General features: G+C 42.9%; 1 protein-coding gene across 7 annotated transcripts in view; it reads left to right on the top strand.

The window, feature by feature from the left end:
* Positions 1 to 20,929, top strand: part of LOC114770645 (plectin-like) — a 91,830-nt gene that overhangs the window by 15,771 nt on the left and 55,130 nt on the right. The window contains exon 1 of one of the 7 annotated variants that reach the window (XM_028964704.1): positions 4,039 to 4,131. The exons of 4 other annotated variants lie outside the window; for them this stretch is intronic. In XM_028964704.1, coding sequence (XP_028820537.1) covers positions 4,086 to 4,131 — 46 coding nt within the window. In that variant the 5' untranslated portion in view covers positions 4,039 to 4,085. Of the gene's footprint in view, positions 1 to 4,038; positions 4,132 to 19,683; positions 19,729 to 20,929 lie in introns of those variants that run through there. 2 more of the 7 variants (XM_028964703.1, XM_028964705.1) reach the window with 2 other exon arrangements.

The following is a 20,929-nucleotide window of genomic DNA, read 5'->3' as shown; positions in this document are numbered from 1 at the left end:
TACAAAAGGACCTGCTGACAGCAGCAGACATCATTGCAGTCATCATTGCGTTGTATTAAAAAGCCTTCACAGGCAAGAATATTGCTGCTACTAAGATTGCACCTAAATCAATCATTTATTAGATCATTAAAGTGTTGTGAAGAAAGCTTCAGGGCGCCCAAGAAAGTCCAGCAAGCCCCAGGACCATCTCCTAAAGATGATTCAGTTGCGGGATCGGGGTGCCACCAGTGCAGAGCTTGCTAAGGAATAGTAGCAGGCAGGTGTGAGTGCACACACAGTGAGGTGTTTTGGAGGATGGCCTGGTGTCAAGAAGGTCAGCAACGAAGCCCCTTCTCTGCAAAAACTGCTTTCTCTGATGAAGCCCCTTTCTGATTGTTTGGGGCATCTGGAAGAATGATTGTCCGGAGAAGAAAAGGCTACCAACAGTCCTGTCTCGTGCCAACAGTAAAGCATCCTGAGACTATTTATGTGTGGGGCTCCATTACAATTTTGTCCTTGAACTAAGAATAAAGAATGGTACTGAAACATCTTCTGACAGCAACGTCTCCCGACCATCCAAGAACAGATGGGGCAAGAACAAGGTGCCACTGAGGTGCCACTGAGCAAAGTACTGTCCCCACACAGTGCTCCCTGGGCACTTTGCCCTAAGGCCAAAGTGATAACTAAGTGGCTCGGGGAACAAAACATTGAAAGTTTGGGTCCATGGCCAGGAAATTTCCTGGACCTTATCCCAATTGTGAAACCCACCACCCTTAGTGAGCACCCTTAGTGAAATATCTGAAAACACTGAAGCAGCAAACTTTGTGAGTATTTGTGTAATACTCAGAACTTGTGTGTGTACTGACATAAAGTGACCCTGTGTGGCTCAGACATCCCGGACTACGTAAGGTGCAAACAAGGGACACAGACAAATTTGTAATTAAGGTGCAGTCTAATAATGTGCAAACTCTCCTGTGGTTATGGGCAAATACTGCTGTATTATAAATGTAATGTTTTTAATGTTCTTAACGTAAGCTGTAGAGTGTGAGTTTGTCAGTTTAGAGTGGAAAGTCCCCGAGTGTTTAGGTGTCTCATGGCCTGTGGAATGAAGCTGTTGCATAGCAGTGATGCAGCTAATGCTGATGGCTTTCCTGATCCACTGTGTGTTGTAAATGTGAAAGTGAGCTGAAAGTGAAGTGATACACAGCAAGCACAGCACACAGTGTGATGCAGCTAGTCAGAATGTCTCAACAGTCCCTTTATAGAAGGTGGTAAGGATGGGTGGTGGCAGATGGGATTTCCTCAGCCTTCGCAAGATGTAGAGATGCTGCTGGGCTTTCTTGGCTGTTGAGCTGGTGTTGAGAGCCCAAGAGAGGTTCTCCTGTAGATGAAAACCGAGGAACATTGTGTTCTTGACAATCTCCACACAAGATCTGTTGGGGCAGTGGTGGTGCCACTGAGGTGCAACTGAGCAAACTACCATCCCCACACACCACTTACGTGTAAAACTGCATTGTTAATTGTGATGCCGTTGAAAACTTTGTGCACAAATTTTATTGTGTTGGTGCACCTTTTTGATGGGTTCAGGTTACACAAAATGTATTATTTTCATGATGGTAACCATGCATTGTTCAGAAGACCGGTAACATCATCAAATGAATGTCCTTGTGTCTTACCGGACACTTGATAAAAACAAAAAAGGTTATGGTTATATGTGTCCACGCCTCACTCATACTTTCATACTTTCTTGTTACTATTTATTCTAACCCTGTGTGTGTGTGCTGACTGTGCTACTGACGACAAGACCCTCATGCTGAAAACTTCTGGAGGCTGTTGAGATTCAATCCAAATCTATTCTAGGTTAATATGTCTTCCTCGCTGTAATAAAATAAAAATTAGGTAATCTGAGCAATTTTATATAAAAACAAGAATTGGAAGTGAGGGACTGACTGTTAAAAGTAATAATGGGATCATATTGCACAATATTTTCATGATTGTCAAAATATATCAGAATTATTCTGTCAGTCACATGTTGGATGTACTGTGAATGGTGGAAAATAATAAATACACTGCTCAAAAAATTTAAGGGAACACTTAAAAAACACAATGTAACACAAAGTGAATCACACTTCTGTAAAATCAAACTGTCCACAGCAGCAACACTGATTGACAGTTTCTCATGTTGTACAAATGGAATAGACACCAGGTGGAAATTATAGCAATTAGCAAGACGTCCCCAATAAAGGCGTGGCCCTGCAGGTGGTGACCACAGACCACTTCTCAGTTCCTATGCGGCAGTGCGGCAGGGTGGGGGGCCTAGCGATTAAGGAAGCGGCCCCATAATCAGAAGGTTGCCGGTTCGAATCCCGATCCGCCAAGGTGCCACTGAGGTGCCACTGAGCAAAGTACCGTCCCCACACACTCCTCCTCGGGTGCCTGTCATGGCTGCCCACTGCTCACTCAGGGTGATGGTTAAACACAGAGGACAAATTTCACTGTGTGCACCGTGTGCTGTGCTGCTGTGTATCACATGTGACAATCACTTCACTAACTTTTTTTCTGGCTGATGTTCACTTTTGATTGCTGGCGGCGCGTTCACTCTAGTGGTAGCATTAGAGTCTACAACCCACACAAGATGCTCAGGTTGTGCAGCTCATCCAAGATGCGAGCATCAATGAGATCTGTGGCAAGAAGGTTTGCTGTGGCTGTCAGCGTAGTGTCCAGAGCATGGAGGCGCTGCCAGGAGACAGGCCAATTCATCAGGAGACGTGGAGGAGGCCGTAGGAGGGAAGTGAAAGTGAACTACCTGCACCTTTGTGCAAGGAGTAAGAGGAGGAGCACTGCCAGTGTCCTGCAAATTTAACACCAGCAGGCCACAATGTGCATGTGTCTGCTCCAACGTTTAGAAACAGGTGGTATGAGGACCCGACGTTTACAGCCCAAAACTGTGGCATTTCCCACTGTGCCCTGTGCTCTTCACAGACAAAAGCAGGTTCACACTGAGAACATGTGACAGAATGTTCTGCCTGCATCCTCCAGCATGACCGGTTTGGCCTTGGGACAGTAACGGTGTGGGGTGTTTGGCCATATGCAAGCACAGCCCTCCATGTGCTCACCAGAGGTAGCCTGACTGCCATTAGGTAGTCATTACCATTAGGTACAGAGATAAGATCTGCAGACCTCATGTGAGACCACATGCAAGTGCGGGTGGCCCTGGTTTCCTCCTAATGCGTTGCATCCCAGACTGTCCAGGAGTTGGCGGATGCTTTAGCCCAGGTCTGGGAGAAGATCCCTCAGGAGCCCATCCGCATGCCCAGGTGTTGTAGGGAGGTCATAAAGGCATGTGGAGGCCACACACACTACTGAGCCTCATTTTGTCTTGTTCTAAGGACATTACATCAGCCTTTATTGTGTTTCCACTTCCAAAATGTAAAAATATTGATGTATGAGGATGCTATGACAGTTTTTATGCATGTAAGTTTCTGTATACGAAGAGTGCAAGAAGATAATATTTTTTGGTTGATTTCTGACAACATAAACACTCAAATTATAACTAATACCTCATTTCCCTACTATTATGAAAATATAATTTTTTTAAACACATTTTTAAAATATCAGTGATTCAAATGATTACACTGGCATTTAAGGGGTTAAATACTTGAAAATTATTGAATGTTCATTTTGTAAAGGGCTCAAGTTGATTAATTGATTTATGAAAAAAAGGGGGTTTTATGGCAGAACATATGAGGTGATGATCTGGTGCAGGTGACAGTGATCAGAACTGCCTGAAAAACTATGACTGGTATGGACATTTTTCATGTCACAGCGTGTGGAGAGCACATCTCACCTCTCTATCTACACTTCCTTTCTGGTGCCAAATTTCCCATCAGTTTAAGTAATGACAGCTACTGCTGTGCTAAGACACTCCCCCTGAAATCATAGAATGGGATGGCTGCAGAGAGAGGGCCACTGCAGAGGCAGAGCGGGGGAGGGGACGAAGCAAGAAAAACCCAAAGCACCTAAATCCCTGCGCCAGAGGCACTGAGGTAGTGACCTTGTGCATAGAGGAACCTGCCAGCAGATGTAGGAGCAGAACTTGCGAGAACATGGACACACCCAGATCCATCCAACATGAAATCTTTTCACTCAAAGGTACTTGACTCTCCATCTCGATCTGTGCAGTGTGATGCTGTTAGCTGCTCCTGATAAAACCACCGCTCGTTCCCCACTGCTTTTGTGTTGCTGTGTGATTGGAGGGTTCAGGGAGTGTAAAGTGTTTTGATGGTGTGTGTGGGGAGGCTGCATCATGCGGCATGGTGAATGCCTCGGTGCTGAGCAGTACTAACTGCTGTATCTTTTTAGCAACACCAGCTGGCTATGGGCCTAGCATCTCTTCTTCAGCCCCACTCACTCCCAGAAGTGTGTGTCAGAGGGGCTGCAAATCTCAATTGCCTTCCTGAAGCCATAGCTCATCTTTATTTAAAAAGCAATAGTCAGATGATCCCCACACATGTGAGTATGTGTCACGTTGTGTATGTGTATATTGTGTTAGTGTAGTCTTTCAACCGAAGGCCTAATAAACAACGCATTTCAGGACTGCGTTTGCAGCCTGCAGTGGCTGCATGGAAAGGAGTGCTCAAGGATTATTATTATGCAATGTTTTGTTCTTTACGTGAAAATGCATCATTGTTGGTAAGCATATCTATTAGAATTAAATCTATTGGTGGGTGGTAGCAGCCTAGTGGGTAACACACTCGCCTATGATCTAGAAGACCCATGTTCAAATCCCACTTACTATCATCGTGTCCCTGAGCAAGTCCCTGTAACTACTGATTGTAGGGCGCTCTGGATAAGGGCGTCTGGTAAATGCTGTAAATGTAAATGTAGAACAATGTTTTATTAATTGAATCACAGTAAATCGACTACATGACTATGACAGGTGAAGTGAATAGTATTATCTTGTTGTAGTGGCACCTGGCAGTGTGCAGGATACATCAGAAAGAAAGACAACATTTTGTCCTTGAAGTTGATGTGCAACATTTAGAGTTTACATTTTTTTTTCTTTGCATTCAGAATATCATAAAGGGTCCAAACAACAATTTAAATTAATTTCATGTAAATAAAAAAATGTAAATGCCTGCTTACTTAGTAGTGCAGTTAATAGTATTGTTTACATTTCACAGAGCCATAAACTGTCTGTGTAAGCCACAAAACATAAGGGGAAGCATCATTCCACACGTCAAGTCCATGGCATATACAGTGCATCTGGAAAGTTTTAACAATTGGATTAATTTAATCCAACAATGGATACATTTTTTCTTCAGAAATCTACACACAACACCCCATAATGTCAATGTGAAATCTAAAAATAAAAAAACTGAGAAACCACATGTACACAAGTATTCACATCCTTTGCCATGAAGCTCGAAATTGAGCTCAGGAGCCTCCTGTTTCCCCCGATCATCCTTGAGATGAGATGTTTCTTCAGCTGTGCTGGCCTAGCGGTTAAGAGTCCATCTGTGGAAAACAAAACAGTTGATGAAGTGGTGCTCATTTATTATAATTATATTACTTTAATAATGCTATATATCTAATGCTGGCTCTAGAAGTTTGATTTGGGCTTGGCTAGCAGTTAAAGGTTTAAAAATGAGAGTATGAAAGTATGAAGGGGAAGAGTGGAATCGTTGTGGTTTAGCAGTTAAGGAAGCGGATCAGAAGGTTGCCAGTTAGAATCCCGATCCGTCAAGGTGCCGCTGAGGTGCCACTGAGCAAAGCACCGTCCCCACCGGGCACCTGTTATGGCTGCCCACTGCTCACCAAGGGTGATTGTTAAATACAGAAGACACATTTTGTTGTATGTGCTGTACTGCAGTGTATCACAATCACTGCACTTTCACTTAAATTAGTTCATGTACATTTTTAGCCAATTCTATGAAAAATGAAAGAGATGAAAGGAAGAAAAGACTGAGGTGAAGAGTGGAATCACTGTTAAATTAATTACTTTTGTGGATTGTGTGAAATTGTACACATTTTGGAGATTAGAGAAGGAAAGGATGAAGCAGAATAGTGGAATCATTGTTAAATAAATTTAGTGATAACTGAAAATATTTGGGTTTGTATATGCATATTAGCATTCTAATGCTAATGTCAGCCATGTTAACATTAACAATGCTAAGAAACAAAAACGCTAACGGGCACATGGAGACATTTAGGACATGCTGGAAATTTTGCTTGTTAGCGTGGTAATGACAACCATGTTAACAGGACAGGGCCACAATGTGTCATGAAATTTGGTGACATGGCATTTATGCTGTCTTCCTTCCTCTACAGTGGCTACATGAACTTGTACTGGAAGGGGAAATAACGTATGTGTGTTTTTACATTTTTACATATTTGTGAAACCACATTTCATACCAACAGATCTGCTAGAGATGTGCATGTATATAAAAGTGCCGGGGTTCATGTCTCGTTAAATGTAGTATTTGTGAAATTTTATCTTTGTGAAATTTTAATTTGTGCTTAAACTGTGCATCTCTTTCAACATGGGAAAGACACAGAGGCAAGCAACATGGGTGCTGGCTGAAACCACGCTCCGTGCAGGTTTACGTCAGTCCCTTGTTCCCAAAACTGGACAAGTCAAAGTCCACTTTATTGTCATCTCACTATATACAAGTACACAGAGCGACTACAGGGTGGGCCATTTATATGGATACACCTTAATAAAATGGGAATGGTTGGTGATATTAACGTCCTGTTTGTGGCACATTAGTATATGTGAGGGGGCAAACTTTTCAAGATGGGTGGTGACCATAGTGGCCATTTTGAAGTCGGCCATTGGATCCAACTTTTGTTTTTTTCAAAAGGAAAAGGGTCATGTGACACATCAAATTTATTGGTAATTTCACAAGAAAAACAATGGTGTGCTTGGTTTTAACGTAACTTTATTAACTTTATAATATGTGTTCAATGTCATCAACCATTGTCATTATATTAAGGTGTATCCATATAAATGGCCCACCCTGTAGATTGAGAAGCTTTGGAGATTCACAGTGTGCAAAAAGACAGTGCAAATGGAATAACACACAATGCAAAAACATGACAAGGGACATTGTGGACATTGTGCGCTGACACACAGAACGAAACAAACTAGACTTTTGACTTGGAAAGGCAAGCAAAAATAACTAGCTCTTTGCATTGGAATCACATATCAAAAATGGATGCAAAATGTGTGATGTTCAAAAATCCACAATTCTCAATTATACTTGTTTTGAAAAGCTAGACATAGTTAAAATATATATGTTTCCCTGAGCTGTGAGATCGGAACATATATTTCTTATTTAGCCCAAAATCAGAAGTAGTTTGTCTCAATGCACATTGACTGTCGGTACAGTTGACACCCCCCACACTTTGACCCTTTCTGCACACGAGGAAAAAAGTTGTAGAAAGGTACAGCAAAGGATGTGAATTCTTGGGCATCTATTGTGTTTAAACATTTTCTTTTTTCTTTAGCTAATTGTCTGAAAGAACCGGGACGCTGTGTTTATTGTGGCAGTGGACTTCCAGCAATGCCAGCCTCAAATGTGCAGCGGCAAACTTTCATCAGCACATCACCTGCCCCACTAGGGGCGATAGGACATTGTAGGACACTGTGACACCACAATCAAGGGCGGTTACAAGGCACAATCTCGTCCACCGTTTGGGAAATCCGACCACGGCATCTTTCTCATGCCTAAATACAAACAAAGGCTCAAACAGGAAGTTCCGGTTCAGAGGGAGGCACGCTGGACGGACCAATCGGTGGCCACTGTACAGGATGCACTGGATGACGCAGACTGGGACATGTTCCGAAACAGCTCTGAAGACATCAACGTGTTTACGGAAACAGTTGTGAGTTTCATCAGGAACTAACGGATGATACCGTGGAGAAAATGATCGTCAGAACGTTTCCCAATCAGAAGCCGTGGGTGGATTAAGAGGCGAAGCAGCGCTACGGGAAGAAACTGGAGTCACAACTCGAACAGAGAGACTCTAGGAGCCTCTGACAGGGACTAAGGACAATGACAGATAAAAAAGCACCAACATCAGGTATGACGAACACGGACGTGTCTCTGGCAGAAGAGATGAAGACATTCTATGCTCGCTTCGAGGCTGCAGCAATGTTAAGGCTAGTGGCACCAACAGCTGCAGATAGGAAGACAGTGCCAGCACCCATCTCATCCTCACAGCACTCACCCACCTGGACACTCGGAAGGGAAATGATGTTAAAATGCTTTTCATTGACTACAGTTCAGCATTTAACACAATAATCCCTTCCACACTCACCACCAAGCTGGAGCACCTGGGACTCAGCTCATCTCTCTGTCAGTGGATCTCCAACTTCCTAACCGGGAGACCACAGGCAGTAAGGTTGAGTGGACATGTCTCAACCTCCATCACCCTCAGCACTGGAGCCCCCCAGGGCTGTGTTCTGAGCCCCCCTGCTGTACTCTGTATACACCCACGACTCTGCAGCCACTACAAACTCCACCATCATCAAGTTCCCTGACAACGACGAGACAGCCTACCTGGAGGAGGTTGGAAATCTGGTGAACTGGTGCCAGAGGAACAATCTCCACCTGAACGTCAGCAAGACAAAAGAGTTAATAGTGGACATTAGAGGACTTACCAGACCCCTGTCATCAACAGGAGCCCAGTGGAGAGAGTGGACAGCTTCCGTTACCTCGGTGTTAACATCACGCAGGACCTGTCATGGTCCTGTCACATCAACACCGTGGTGAAAAATGCCCAGCAGCGTCTCTACCACCTCAGATGCCTGAGAGACTTCAGACTGCCCTCCAAGGTGCTCAGGAACTTCTACTCCTGCACCATAGAGATCATCCTGATGGGAAATATCTCAACCTGGTTCGGGAACAGCACCATGAAGGACAGGCGAGCCCTACAGAGGGTGGTTCGATCAGCCAAACGAATCATCTGTACCTAGCTCCCTGACCTTCAATCTATCTACAGCAAACGGTGCTGTACCAGGGCCAGGAAGATAGTGAAGAACCTCAGTCACCCCAACAATGAACTCTTCTCTCTGCTGAAGTCCAACACAAAGAGAATGAGGAGGAGCGTCTTCCCGCAGGCTATCCGAGCTCTCAACAACCACACCACTTCATAGAACTCTAATACACTCCAACACTTTCACTTTCAAACTTCTGGACAACATCCACATAAATTAAAAAGCACAGGCAAAAAATAACCGTAGCGCTAGGCCAATCAGAAATAACTTAAGACCATATTATAGAGATGCTTCAATAGGATAAAACAATGTTGGATAAAGTAACCTGCTTTGGCCCATTACCTCAGTTTCGGCGTAGCAACGAGACCTGTAGCATGCTCCTTGATATAAATCGCTGGTTGTCGGAGTGGTGTCCAAAAAATAAACTGGGTTTTATTAATAACTGGCCAACATTTAGGGGGAAGCCTGGTCTTTTTGGGTGAGATGGCATCCACCCCAGCTAAAAATCCGACTCATATTCTTAGAATCAAAAAACAAACCTGACCTACAAGATCCTACAAGAAACATTAATAATAAAACTCATAAATATGCTGACACTGTGTCTGTTCCCCCGGGCTGGATGGGGTGTCTGTTTCAGCAATTTATTACCCGTTACCATCATTCCTTCTGAATGTACCACCAGCACCCCGATATAAGAATAGGATTATTAAAAGGTTAGATCCCTTACACCTAAAACGCTCATTGACAATGAAATGATTACAGATCAGGGGTTCGATGTACTGTACCTGACTTGGTTAAAACGAAACAAATTTGTAGCATTGAACGAGTCTAGTCCTCCTGGATACAGCTATGTACACCAACCTCGCTTAACTGGAAGAGGAGGTGGCGTCACAGTCATTTATAATGATAATCTCGGTATTACTCATAAACCCGGACATGGATTTAACTCTTTTGAGATTCTTTATACCAACATAACCCATGTAGTCTCGCAAAGTAAAAATGAGTTAATTCCATTGATTATTATTCACAGACCCCGTGGACTCCGAGTTTCTTAGTGAATTTACAGATTTTGTCTCCAACTTAGTTGTATCTGTGGATAAAGCCTTAATTTTCGGCGACTTTAACGTCCACTGTGATAAATTAGAAGACTCACTAAGAACAGCATTCCTGTCTTTATTAGACTCAGTTGGAGTTAACCAACATATAACAGGACCTACTCATGAAGGTTTAATTATAGAAGACATAGTCAAAGATCATTTCCTCATCGCTTTTAAAATATTTATTAGACACAATAAAATAACCTCCCCTTGTTATACAGACAAACAGACAATTACATCTGTTTGTAATTTTTATTACCAGAGTGCAGTGCTATTTTCCCTTTACACTTTCCCTGTTAAACCCTGACAAGACAGAAGCTCTTGTACTTGGGCCTCAAGCATCCAGACATAAACTGGCTGACTACATCATAACCCTGGATAGCCTTTCTATTTCACAAAGTATTGAAGTAAAGGATCTAGGTGTCATCATTGATGCAGGTCTCTCATTCAATTCGCACGTAGATAATGTCACTAGGATAGCATTCTTTCACCTTAGAAATATTGCGAAAATAAGAAATATCATTTCAATGCATGATGCAGAAAAGTTGGTCCATGCATTTATTACATCAAGGTTACATTACTGCAATGCATTATTGTCTGGATGCTCTAGTAGGTGCATGAGTAAACTCCAGCTAGTACAGAATGCTGCAGCCAGAGTTCTAACTAGAACCAGGAAATTTGACCACATCACCCCAGTCTTACAATCACTGCACTGGTTACCCATCAAATTTAGGATTGACTACAAAATCCTACTTTTGACCTATAAAGCTCTAAATGATCTTGTTCCACCTTATCTGAGTGAACTCTTTATGACCCGCCACGCCCCCTTCAATGAACGGGTGTGGGGTCACTACTGGTACCCAAAGTACAGAAGGTCACAGCTGGGAGCAGATTCTTCTCCTATAGAGCTCCGCAGTTGAGGGACAGCTTGCCGGTCAGTGTTTGGAACTCAGACACAGTCTGAGTGAAAACACATCTGTTTTCTCTGGCGTTCTGTTAAAGTCCCAGACACAGTGTCAATTATTAAGTCACCTTTTTCATCACAGAGTCACCCTGTTAAGCACAGACAGTGTTAAATTCACCCTAGTTTGGTTGTTCTTGTTAGGGTACCGGGCCACTGTAGCACCAATATGGGGCAGTGGTGGCTTAGCGGTTAAGGAAGCGGCCTCGTAATCAGAAGGTTGCCGGTTCAAATCCAGATACGCCAAGGTGTCACTGAGCAAAGCACTGTCCCCACACACTGCTCCCCAGGCACCTGTCATGGTGCCCACTGCTCACTCAGGGTTATGGGTTACATGCAGAGGACATTTCACTATGTGCTGTGCTGCTGTGTATCACAAGTGACAATCACTATTACCACATATTTCAGGATCAGTCGTACAGCCACCGTCTGCCGCTGCTTCGGTTCGTTTTCTCCGAGACACTGAATCAGGCGCACAGACTGCTGGCAGACCCCAGTGAAGAGACAAGCTGATAAATCCTGGTTCCTGACAACTGCTAAACGAGGACATAGCATGAAACAAACCAGAGGGTCACCACAGCCACCACCACCATAACAACTAAAGGACCAGTGGTATCATGGTGGACACGTAGTGTACACTGGACTAAAGCCAGCTCTGCACTGCACTTTTCTCTCTCCTAGAGTTTTTTTTGTGTGGAGTTTTTCCTTGTGTGCAGAAGGGTCAAGTTGGGGGGTGTCAACTGTAGGGCCTGTCAAAGCCCATTGAGACATATGTGATTTTGGGCTATATAAAAAATAAATATTGTTGTAGAGCACGCCTCTTTTTGAGTGTATGTTCTATGTTTTTGCTTTTACTGGCCTACTAGATTATGCCATAGTTACAGTCATTAGCATCACAAATTACTTTGGAGTCTCATTTGACCTCATATAGCCACACAGGGAATCTGGCAGTTTTGTCATCCTTAAAGCTTGTGGTGAGTCTCGACCTAGATTTTCTAAGCTTGGCTAATGAGCTTTAAAGCATTGTTGTGAGTGTTTTGTGTTTTGACCAAACATATTATTGTAGTGTAGTGTAGTGTCATTGTTTTTCTCCATGTATTGAAATCCTTTTCAGAATAGTAAGATACGTTCAACTCAATGGACACTTTTCAAGCTGACACCAAGCGCAGCACTACACTCTTAATTAATTTTTTTTTGTTTACTAGTGTAAGGTCAAGGGCATTCTCAGGATTTAAACCAATAGAAAAATAACAAAAGAACTGCATGATTGTACTTACTTTTCCTACTCTGAACATGATCCTTACAAGCAAAGTTTAAAAATGGAGGAGCCCAATGATTCACAGTTGCCACCTGTGCTCCCTCCTTATTCTGTGTGAGCGATACATGACATGCGCAACCATCACTAAAGGTAGTATTTCTTTCTTGTTTCATTATTTATGCGAATCCTACAGATGGTTTTGGCATCTGTCAAAATTCTTACATTTAAGGCCAAATGTAATGCTTTTAATTTTTAATTTGGGTCTGTCAGTATGAGACCTACGATCTGACATATGGGACGAGTTGGTGCCGTCAACGGGGGTTTGGAAAACCCGGAAAAATGGGAAAAAGACAAAAAAGGACTTATGTTACATTGAAGGCTGCCACGCTAAGACCATGAAATGCACAGAAACATCTTGCACAATATGACCTATTGTTTATTTTGTTAAGTCGTACGGGCCGCCCACAAATCGGGTTCAAAGTTTAAAAAATACGGTCTACTATTGTGCAGAGGAAGAACTGTAAAAGCTAGTGACATGGGAGTCGAGGCGAGGCAATCTGACATATTCTGACAATATGCAATCTGACAGGAAAACTGGTAAAAATTAGGAAAAAAGCCATGTCTTGCATTGCAAGACTTTGAAACGCACAAAAACAATGGACAAAATGGACACAAAATGACATATTGGTTGCTTTGTTGCGGATTACGGGACGGGCAAAATTTGGGACCAAACTTTAAAAAAGTGTGAAAAAAACAGGTTTCTAAGACTTTGCAATGACACGGTCAGCGCACACACACACACAACTTTCATGGCCTTTCGCTCCACGCGGTTTGACATATGGCTTGGTATGGTGGGATGTACGGTCTGTGCTCCAAAAAAAATTCCCAAAAAGCATTTTTGGAGTTTTATTACATTTTTTTTCAGTCACTTTTTCGGCACTTAATGCAAGTCGTGCTATATATCAAAAATTAGTACTTTATTGTGTGATGCGTGCTATTACTTTTATAAGCGATCGGACTGGGCGTGGTCGAGCTATTAATGCTCAAACAGGGTAATTTTTCCATTGGAATGCATTGAATGCTAATTTTAGCATTGGTAGCATTGGTAAAATGGGGCCCCTTATAAGTGGTACTGCTGCTGTGTCATTGCCAGCAAAGGGGGCCCTACAAGGGGTACTGATACAGCAGCAGCGCCAGCACTGTAATTCAATGGAATCTCAAACCAGCAGCTTCATTAGGGTGCCAAACAGCCACATTATTCAGACCGCCTGGTCCTTTGGCCACTTTATTAGGGAAGCCCGGTCCTTCGGCCACATTATTAGGAACTCCCGGTCCTTTGACCACTTTATTAGGAATGCCTGGTCTTATTATACTTTAGCTAACATGCAAAATTTTTCAACATGTCCCAAACGTCACCAAATTTAACGTGACGCGTCTTGGCCACGTCGTGTTAGCATGCTAGCACATATCAGCCCACAATCATGACATTATATAATCTAGTAATTGTCTGCCAACTGTACTAATCAGTGGGGATTGACAGGTTGCACAATTTTTTTCATTCTTCATCCAGTGTTTGCTGTAACATATTGTTGTAGTTCTTGTTTTACTTACAGTACTGATACTAGTATAAGTGAGCACTGGATGAAGAATGCAAAAATCCCCGGCGCCTGTCATGACTGCCCACTGCTCACTAAGTTGATGGTTTAAAAGCAGAGGGGTCACCACCCTGATGGCATGACAAGTCAGGTGAACAGAGATGATGAGAAGAGATGACGAGGAAGAAGAACGCAATCGCATGACGTCATAAAACTGGGGTTTAATGGGTGAAGAACAGGACAGGGGAGAAATTCGGCAACTGGTGAACATGTAACATAGCAAAGACCCGACCGTGAACAGAAACGAACAGGGCAGCTTTATACATTCGACACAGGTGAAAACGATTAAGGAACATTACACAGGACTAACGTGAAACTCCGGTCCGGTCCAACCCCTTTCAGACCGGATCATGACAAGAGGACACATTTCGTTGTGTCCACCGTGTGCTGTGCTGCAGTGTATCACAATGACTTTCACTTTCACTAGTGTCACGTCTACTGTAAGCCTTTTTATCTGGAATCCTTTTGCCTCACAGTTTATTCTGCTAACTTTTATATTACCCTCTCTGTCTCGTTATTCTTCAGTGTTGCCGACCACTTGCTCTATCCCTGTCTTGCCTCAGCCATTGACACTGCCTGAACCCCTGCTGACCACCATGCCCCTCTGACCCGATTACATTCCGCACCCACAATCGATCTCACCTCCCCTCCAAACACCAGTGCTCAGAGCATTCAACCTCCTGGATCTCCTCTCCCACTCCAGCACCGTGTACTCATTCTTTTCACATGTTTCCCCCGTATATATTATTCTCTCATAGATAATAGACTTCTCCGCTCAGATTGATCATGAATTTATAACAACAAGAACATTTACTTCTTATATAGCCCATAATCACATACAGTATGTCTCAATGGGCTTTGACAGCCCCTTCAGTTGACCCTTCTGCACACAAGGAAAAACTTCACACAAAAAAACTGTACGAGAGAGAAAAAAGGTCGGAAGAAACGTTGGGAAGGAGTGATACAGAGAAGGGTAGAGTGAGCCTGCAAATGGTGTCAGTGCAGGGTTGGTGATGATTGCAATGTATTGACGTAATCTAACCTTGATGTAATAAAGGCGTGGACCAACTTCATCGTGCAATGAGATCATATTTCCTATCTTAGCATTCTTTCACCTTAGAAATATTGCAGTCTTAGTAATATTATTTACATCCTACATACATAAAACTATCCTAATATCTAATATAAGATCATCCCCCAACAACGTTGGAGTGAAAGAACATGTTGGCATAAAGTTGCTGTACTAACTGGCGTCAATTACAATACATAATGCTTATTCAGAGTATTTTCCTTTTTATTCAACCCCATCCGTCAGGGCTGCCAATTAAGTCCTCTTTTTATCTGGTTTTGCTATTGAACTTTCTGTTGCACCTCAGCACTCCAGTGGATGGCTTGGGCTAAGGAAGCGGATTAGTCACTTCACTTTTACTTTCATCCCTAGAAATGTTCTTGAACAGAGAGTGAATTTGTATGCTTCCTGTGGACATACCTGCACACAAAGACCAGGGCCGAACCATCCAGGCACATGTAGCCTCTGATACTGCACGTCCCCGTTGACACTTCCAACGTCACTCCCTGCCCTGCTGCACCGAGGGAGGTGGTTCCATTTTCCCTGTGTGCAGAAGGGTCGAGTGTGGGGGGTGTCAACTGTAAGGCCTGTCAAAGCCCATTGAGACATACGGTATGTGATTATGGGCTTTATATGAAATAAATGTTGTTTTTGTTGTTGTAGAAGATTTTTGTGATTTCATGTGATGAACTACTGTCTATCCTTGTTCATGTAATGCATTGATTTCAAGAAAGGCATAGAGCAACCATGCATCATCTTAGCTAAAAAGTTCAATTGGAGATAGATCTGCAGCTGGAGAGAGAGAAAGAAAATGAGAGGAAATCTATGATTTCAGCCATTTGTATCAAATAAATGTGAGACATTGTGACAGGGGTAAAAATGAATTCTATGCATAGACGTAGCATCATTTATGATAGTGAAGTACTAGTTGGAGTGAGCAGTGTTCAATTCATACTTAGTTGAAAATGTGCTCAGTATAGGGAATTGTAAGGCCAGTTCTTTTCAAAAGCTGCTCAAAACGCCAGCCAGTAGCTTTATTTGATTCAACAGAATATCAGAATTAATTATTAATACCACTGATCATCTATCTGCATGCTTGTTTTTATGGATATTTAGGATATTTGAAATAAACCCCAAATAGGTGATTTGCATTGCCTTTTTGTTTAATGTAGTATGGAAATATCATCTACCAGAGACCACAAGGGGGCAATGAGAACCCGTCTACTTCCTCATATGACCGTCTCGCTCACTCACTTTCCATAACCAAGTCAAACTCAGGAGCCCATCCTGAGACACACGCAGACACTATTCACGAGGAGAGCATGTACACACCATTCTGATTTGTGATTATTGATGCAGCCTAACATGTAGTGATATCATGGACTAACACTTTTCCATATCAGGATTCTGGACTGTGTAACAGGATGGAATTTTTAATAAATAGTATAACTAAGTGAATGCAAGGAAATTTACAGCTTTTAACACAGGATGGCAGCCAGATTGTCAAGAACATTTTGAATCAAGTCAAAGTCAGCTTTATTGTCATCTGACCATTTACAAGTACACAGAGAGATGAGATTGCGAAATGTCAGGGATTCACAGTGTGAATGGAAATAATGGAAATAACACACAACAAATCAGCTTTTCTCATGTCAAGATTCTGATAATTGTTTTCTGTAGTATAAGCAAACGGACATATTTTATTCCAGCACAGGGAACTTCATTTAGAAGCACATCTTTGTCTGCAGAAGTTCACCTGTCCCTGGTTGTTTAGTGGTTAAGATTAAGCTATTTCAACACTGGGTTGTCTTTCAGGAGTTGGGCTTGGCCCCTTAGTTCAAATGAAATGCTAATGCATTTTAGCATACATTAATGCTTCAAAATACAAAGACATTTTTGACATTTTCATACTCCTTTGTGGACAGTTCGGAGATTTGTCCTTCTTGTTCCATCCATAAAGATATGACGAGCAGGTTTGGTGTGGAAAACTTGACTGACCTGCACAGAGCCTTGACCTCAAACCAATAGAATAATTTGGGATCAGTTAAAGCAAAATGTTCAATTTCGTCATGAAATTGATCACTGCCATCATTGGGATGCCTCTCCCCCCACTACTGGATACATTTTAAAAGTGCAGTGTTCGAGCTGGACCCTTCACATAGACATTTCATCAGAGCCAGATCTGCCAGGTTGAGGAACGGTTTTTACCCCCAGGCTGTCCGGCTCCTCAATATGTTACACCCAGGATCATCCTCATCACCTCAACCACATCTGTTGCCTTAAACCATCTGGAGATGATTTTTCTCCCTCCCAAACTGCACGTTAGAAACTGAACATCAGTACTGCACTTTAATCTCTCAGCACCTCACACTGTGCTGCTGTGCTGTGTCATAATATCATATCACTACTACCACTATTATTATCACAGTATATCACATATACCAGTTTATACTAAACACATCCACACACTGATATACTGGCATATTTCTGCTACTTGTCTCGACCTGCACTATTTTATGGGACAGTGCACATGTTTGTCATGTTTTCGTGTTGTGTGTCTTTTTGCACACTGTGAATCTCCAAAGCTTCTCAATCTCAGCTCTCTGTGTACGTGTATATAGTGAGATGACAGTAAAGTTGATTTTGAAACTTCTCATCCTTCTCATCCAACATCAGTACCTAACCTCACAAATGATCTGGAAGAATTGGGGGAAAAAAATCCCAAATGCACTCCAATAGAACTGAAGTGGTAGGCCAACTCCATTGGGATACTATTAAAGTTCCTGTGTGTGTAAAGCCAGGTGCCACAGTACTTTAAGTGTATATACTGTAACATGTTATGATAAATGAGCCCTGGATAATGACTTTGGGAGAGCGCATACTCTTGTATAAGATACTTGTATAAGTATGAACACGCCCGGAGGGGACTTTTATTTGTGCACAGTGCACACAGTGGAAAAAAATTATGTAAAAATGATGATAAATTCAATATATTCAGATGGTGAGGAGTTGTGATGATGTGCGGTGTCTGCACATCCCTCTGCGGGGCTTCCTTTTATCCACGTAGGAGCTGACGAGTTTGGGGTGGGTGAACCTCGACAGATCTGCCTTTTTGATCATCTGTCTCCCTGCTGGAGCAGTGAGATGGGTGGGGGCCTGGTATGTGACATGACAGATTCCCCCACGGTGGGACCTATGATGGTGTCAGCATTAGTGTGGCCAGACCCAGGACGGTGCTGTACGTTGAAGCATTATTCCTGGAGCTCCAGGAACCAGCCAGTCACCCTGGTACTGGTGTCCGTAAGGCAGGACAACTTTTGCAGAAATTGCAGGATTGCTAAGATGCCAGGAACCACCACTTTTTCCCATCCTCAACCCAAATCCAGCGTAGCTTGTCTCTCACTTTTCCTCTATGACCTTCAACTTTTGATTAGAATGTGTTTTCTTCAGCTTGGTCTCACAACAGTAGCAGGATTTAGTGTTTTTGTATGTTAGATATTTGTTTCACTAAACTGGTTTTACATTTACAGCATTTATCAGAAGCCCTTATCCAGAGCGACTTACAATCAGTAGTTACAGGGACAGTCCCCCCCTGAGACACTCAGGGTTAAGTGTCCTGCTCAGGGACACAATGGTAGTAAGTGGGATTTGAACCTGGGTCTTCTGGTTCATAGGTGAGTTTCTTTCCCACTAGGCCACTATCACCCTTTTAGCATGGTAGTAATCTGGTTTTGTTTTAGAATGAATGTCTTCATGAAGAGGGTGAAGCATTGAGTGTGCGCAATGGGAAGCATTCTTCCTTGTGCTATTGGACATGGTATTATGGTTGTCTAAGCCTGGTTTTGCTTTTGGAGGTTTTGTTGCTGGTGCTGTTTTATTGTTGTTAGCGCAGTAACACCTAGGGGGCGTAGTGATTGTTCTGCTTTTTATATTACCATTCCCAGCAGGTCAGTTTGAATGTCACTGTGTGAATCTGCTGGCACTATGTCACTAGGTGACCTATTCCACTCTTTTATAGTCTGTTAGCTGCCTGTTAAGTCTATTTGTGTCCTGTACTGACTGATGTCTTATGAGAGGTGACCCTGCCAGTGGTGCCCAGTTTCAGTCTGATGTCTGTGAGGCGTCACATAGTGTGAAAATACCCAGAAATCAACCGAGGGAGAGCATGTTACCTCCGGATTCAACCCTAACCACGATGCCATTTTATGGCACTCTCAACTTTCCATGACGTTCAGTAGTTTTAATAGAATTGAATAATATTTTAAATCACTTTTTCAGTTCATTAGCCATGCGATCCTCAATAAAGTGAGCTGGAATGTTTCTTTGCTTTGCTTTGGTCCATTATCCCGCCATTTCAAACGTTCTGAGTTATAAGCACAGAGGAGGGAGCGAAGGAGGGAGGAAACTGACGCAACAGACCAAGGAAAAAAGGAAAGGAACAGAACGGGGGCTTTCTCTAATGGCTGAATTTACAATCCAGGAGGGACACAGTTGGTGCCACACCACTCTCTGACTCCTCCTCTATTCCTCCTCCCCCACACCTCACCTTTCACCCCATCCCTCCGTCCTGCCGGAGCAAACGTGTGGCGCCAGTCTTTAACAGGCCCGATGCCTGGAGATCTATTCCCAGCCCTGGTGGTGGTGGGCCATGTGCTCACGCTGGTTGTGGTGTGGCACTGGAGGCAGCGGCGGCAGCCGCCTGAAGAAGGTAGGACGGTGGTCCTCTCGACAGTTACGGTAGACGGAGTTTTATCTGAAACGCTTGGCATCATGACTGGGTGTGTGTGAGCGTGTGCCGGCTCTCTTTCTGTGTCTCACACACTCCTCCTTTTCCGGGATTGTTGGAGTTGTGGTTTTTAACCCTGTAAATGCCGGAACGGGGTGTGGAGACCTAAGGAACCCAATGTCCTCCATCTGTTTGTTTTGATCGGTTTCCTAGCAACCAGTATTTAAATAGTTATGGCTGCATTGTGTAAACTAGCTGTGCATAATTCATGTTTTGTGCCGGATTATCTGGTTTTAGAGTGTGTGGGTCTTCAGCTGAACTTACTGTTTATATTGTGTTACTGTGCCGGCTCGCCTCCGTCCAGTTCCTGAAGACGTAGTTCTGCAAACAGATCCAGCTGACAGGGTGCAGGCATCAGCCTTCCCATACAGGTCTGAGCAGGTTGGGGAGGATTTGTAAGGGGGTGTACACCCGTAGGCAAAAGGCAGAGGGACTGCAGGAATGTTAGCACTACAGCCTGGGGCATCGTGGGTAAATTACCACATTGTGCTCACAAGTGACAACTGATGGGCGTGCTACACACAAGAAACATTTTGGCATGGGTTTGGCCTGTCTAATTTAAGATGGATGCTTGTGCATCTTAAGCATTCCTAATCAAATGAATTAAAATAAGCGTCCTATATACTAACACAGGGCTTATAAACAAGCGCGCGTGTGTGTGTGTGTGTGCACCTGCGCGTGCATGTGTGCATGTGTGCATGTGTTTACAACCTTATGTCCAAAATAGTTGTCATCCTCTTGTAAGTCACTTTGGATAAAAGTGTCTGCTAAGTAAAGTAAAGTAAAGTAAAGTAAAGTTGACATAGTGTAAAATATAAATAAAAACAAAATGCAATGAGTTGCAAATTATTTATTCTCAATAGAACATGGATAACTTATCAAATGTTGAACTATTTTACTGTTTCCTAAAAATATGAGCTTATTTTGGTTCATACTGATGTGGGGGTGGACAACATCAGCACAACGTGAAAATCTGTAAATCTTGATGCAAGTTCATATCATACACAATTATCATTTCTTGGTTGATAAATTAGTACATGCAATAATTACCAGACAATAATGTCCAACCATCAGCAATATTTCACAGAGAGTAATTTTTTCATGAATTAATGAAACAAAACTA

The sequence above is a fragment of the Denticeps clupeoides genome, chromosome 20 (assembly GCF_900700375.1).
Source record: "Denticeps clupeoides chromosome 20, fDenClu1.1, whole genome shotgun sequence".
Lineage (NCBI taxonomy): Eukaryota > Metazoa > Chordata > Actinopteri > Clupeiformes > Denticipitidae > Denticeps > Denticeps clupeoides.
The sequence above is the reverse complement of the archived record's forward strand: the minus strand, read 5'-3'. Positions and strand labels throughout refer to the sequence as shown.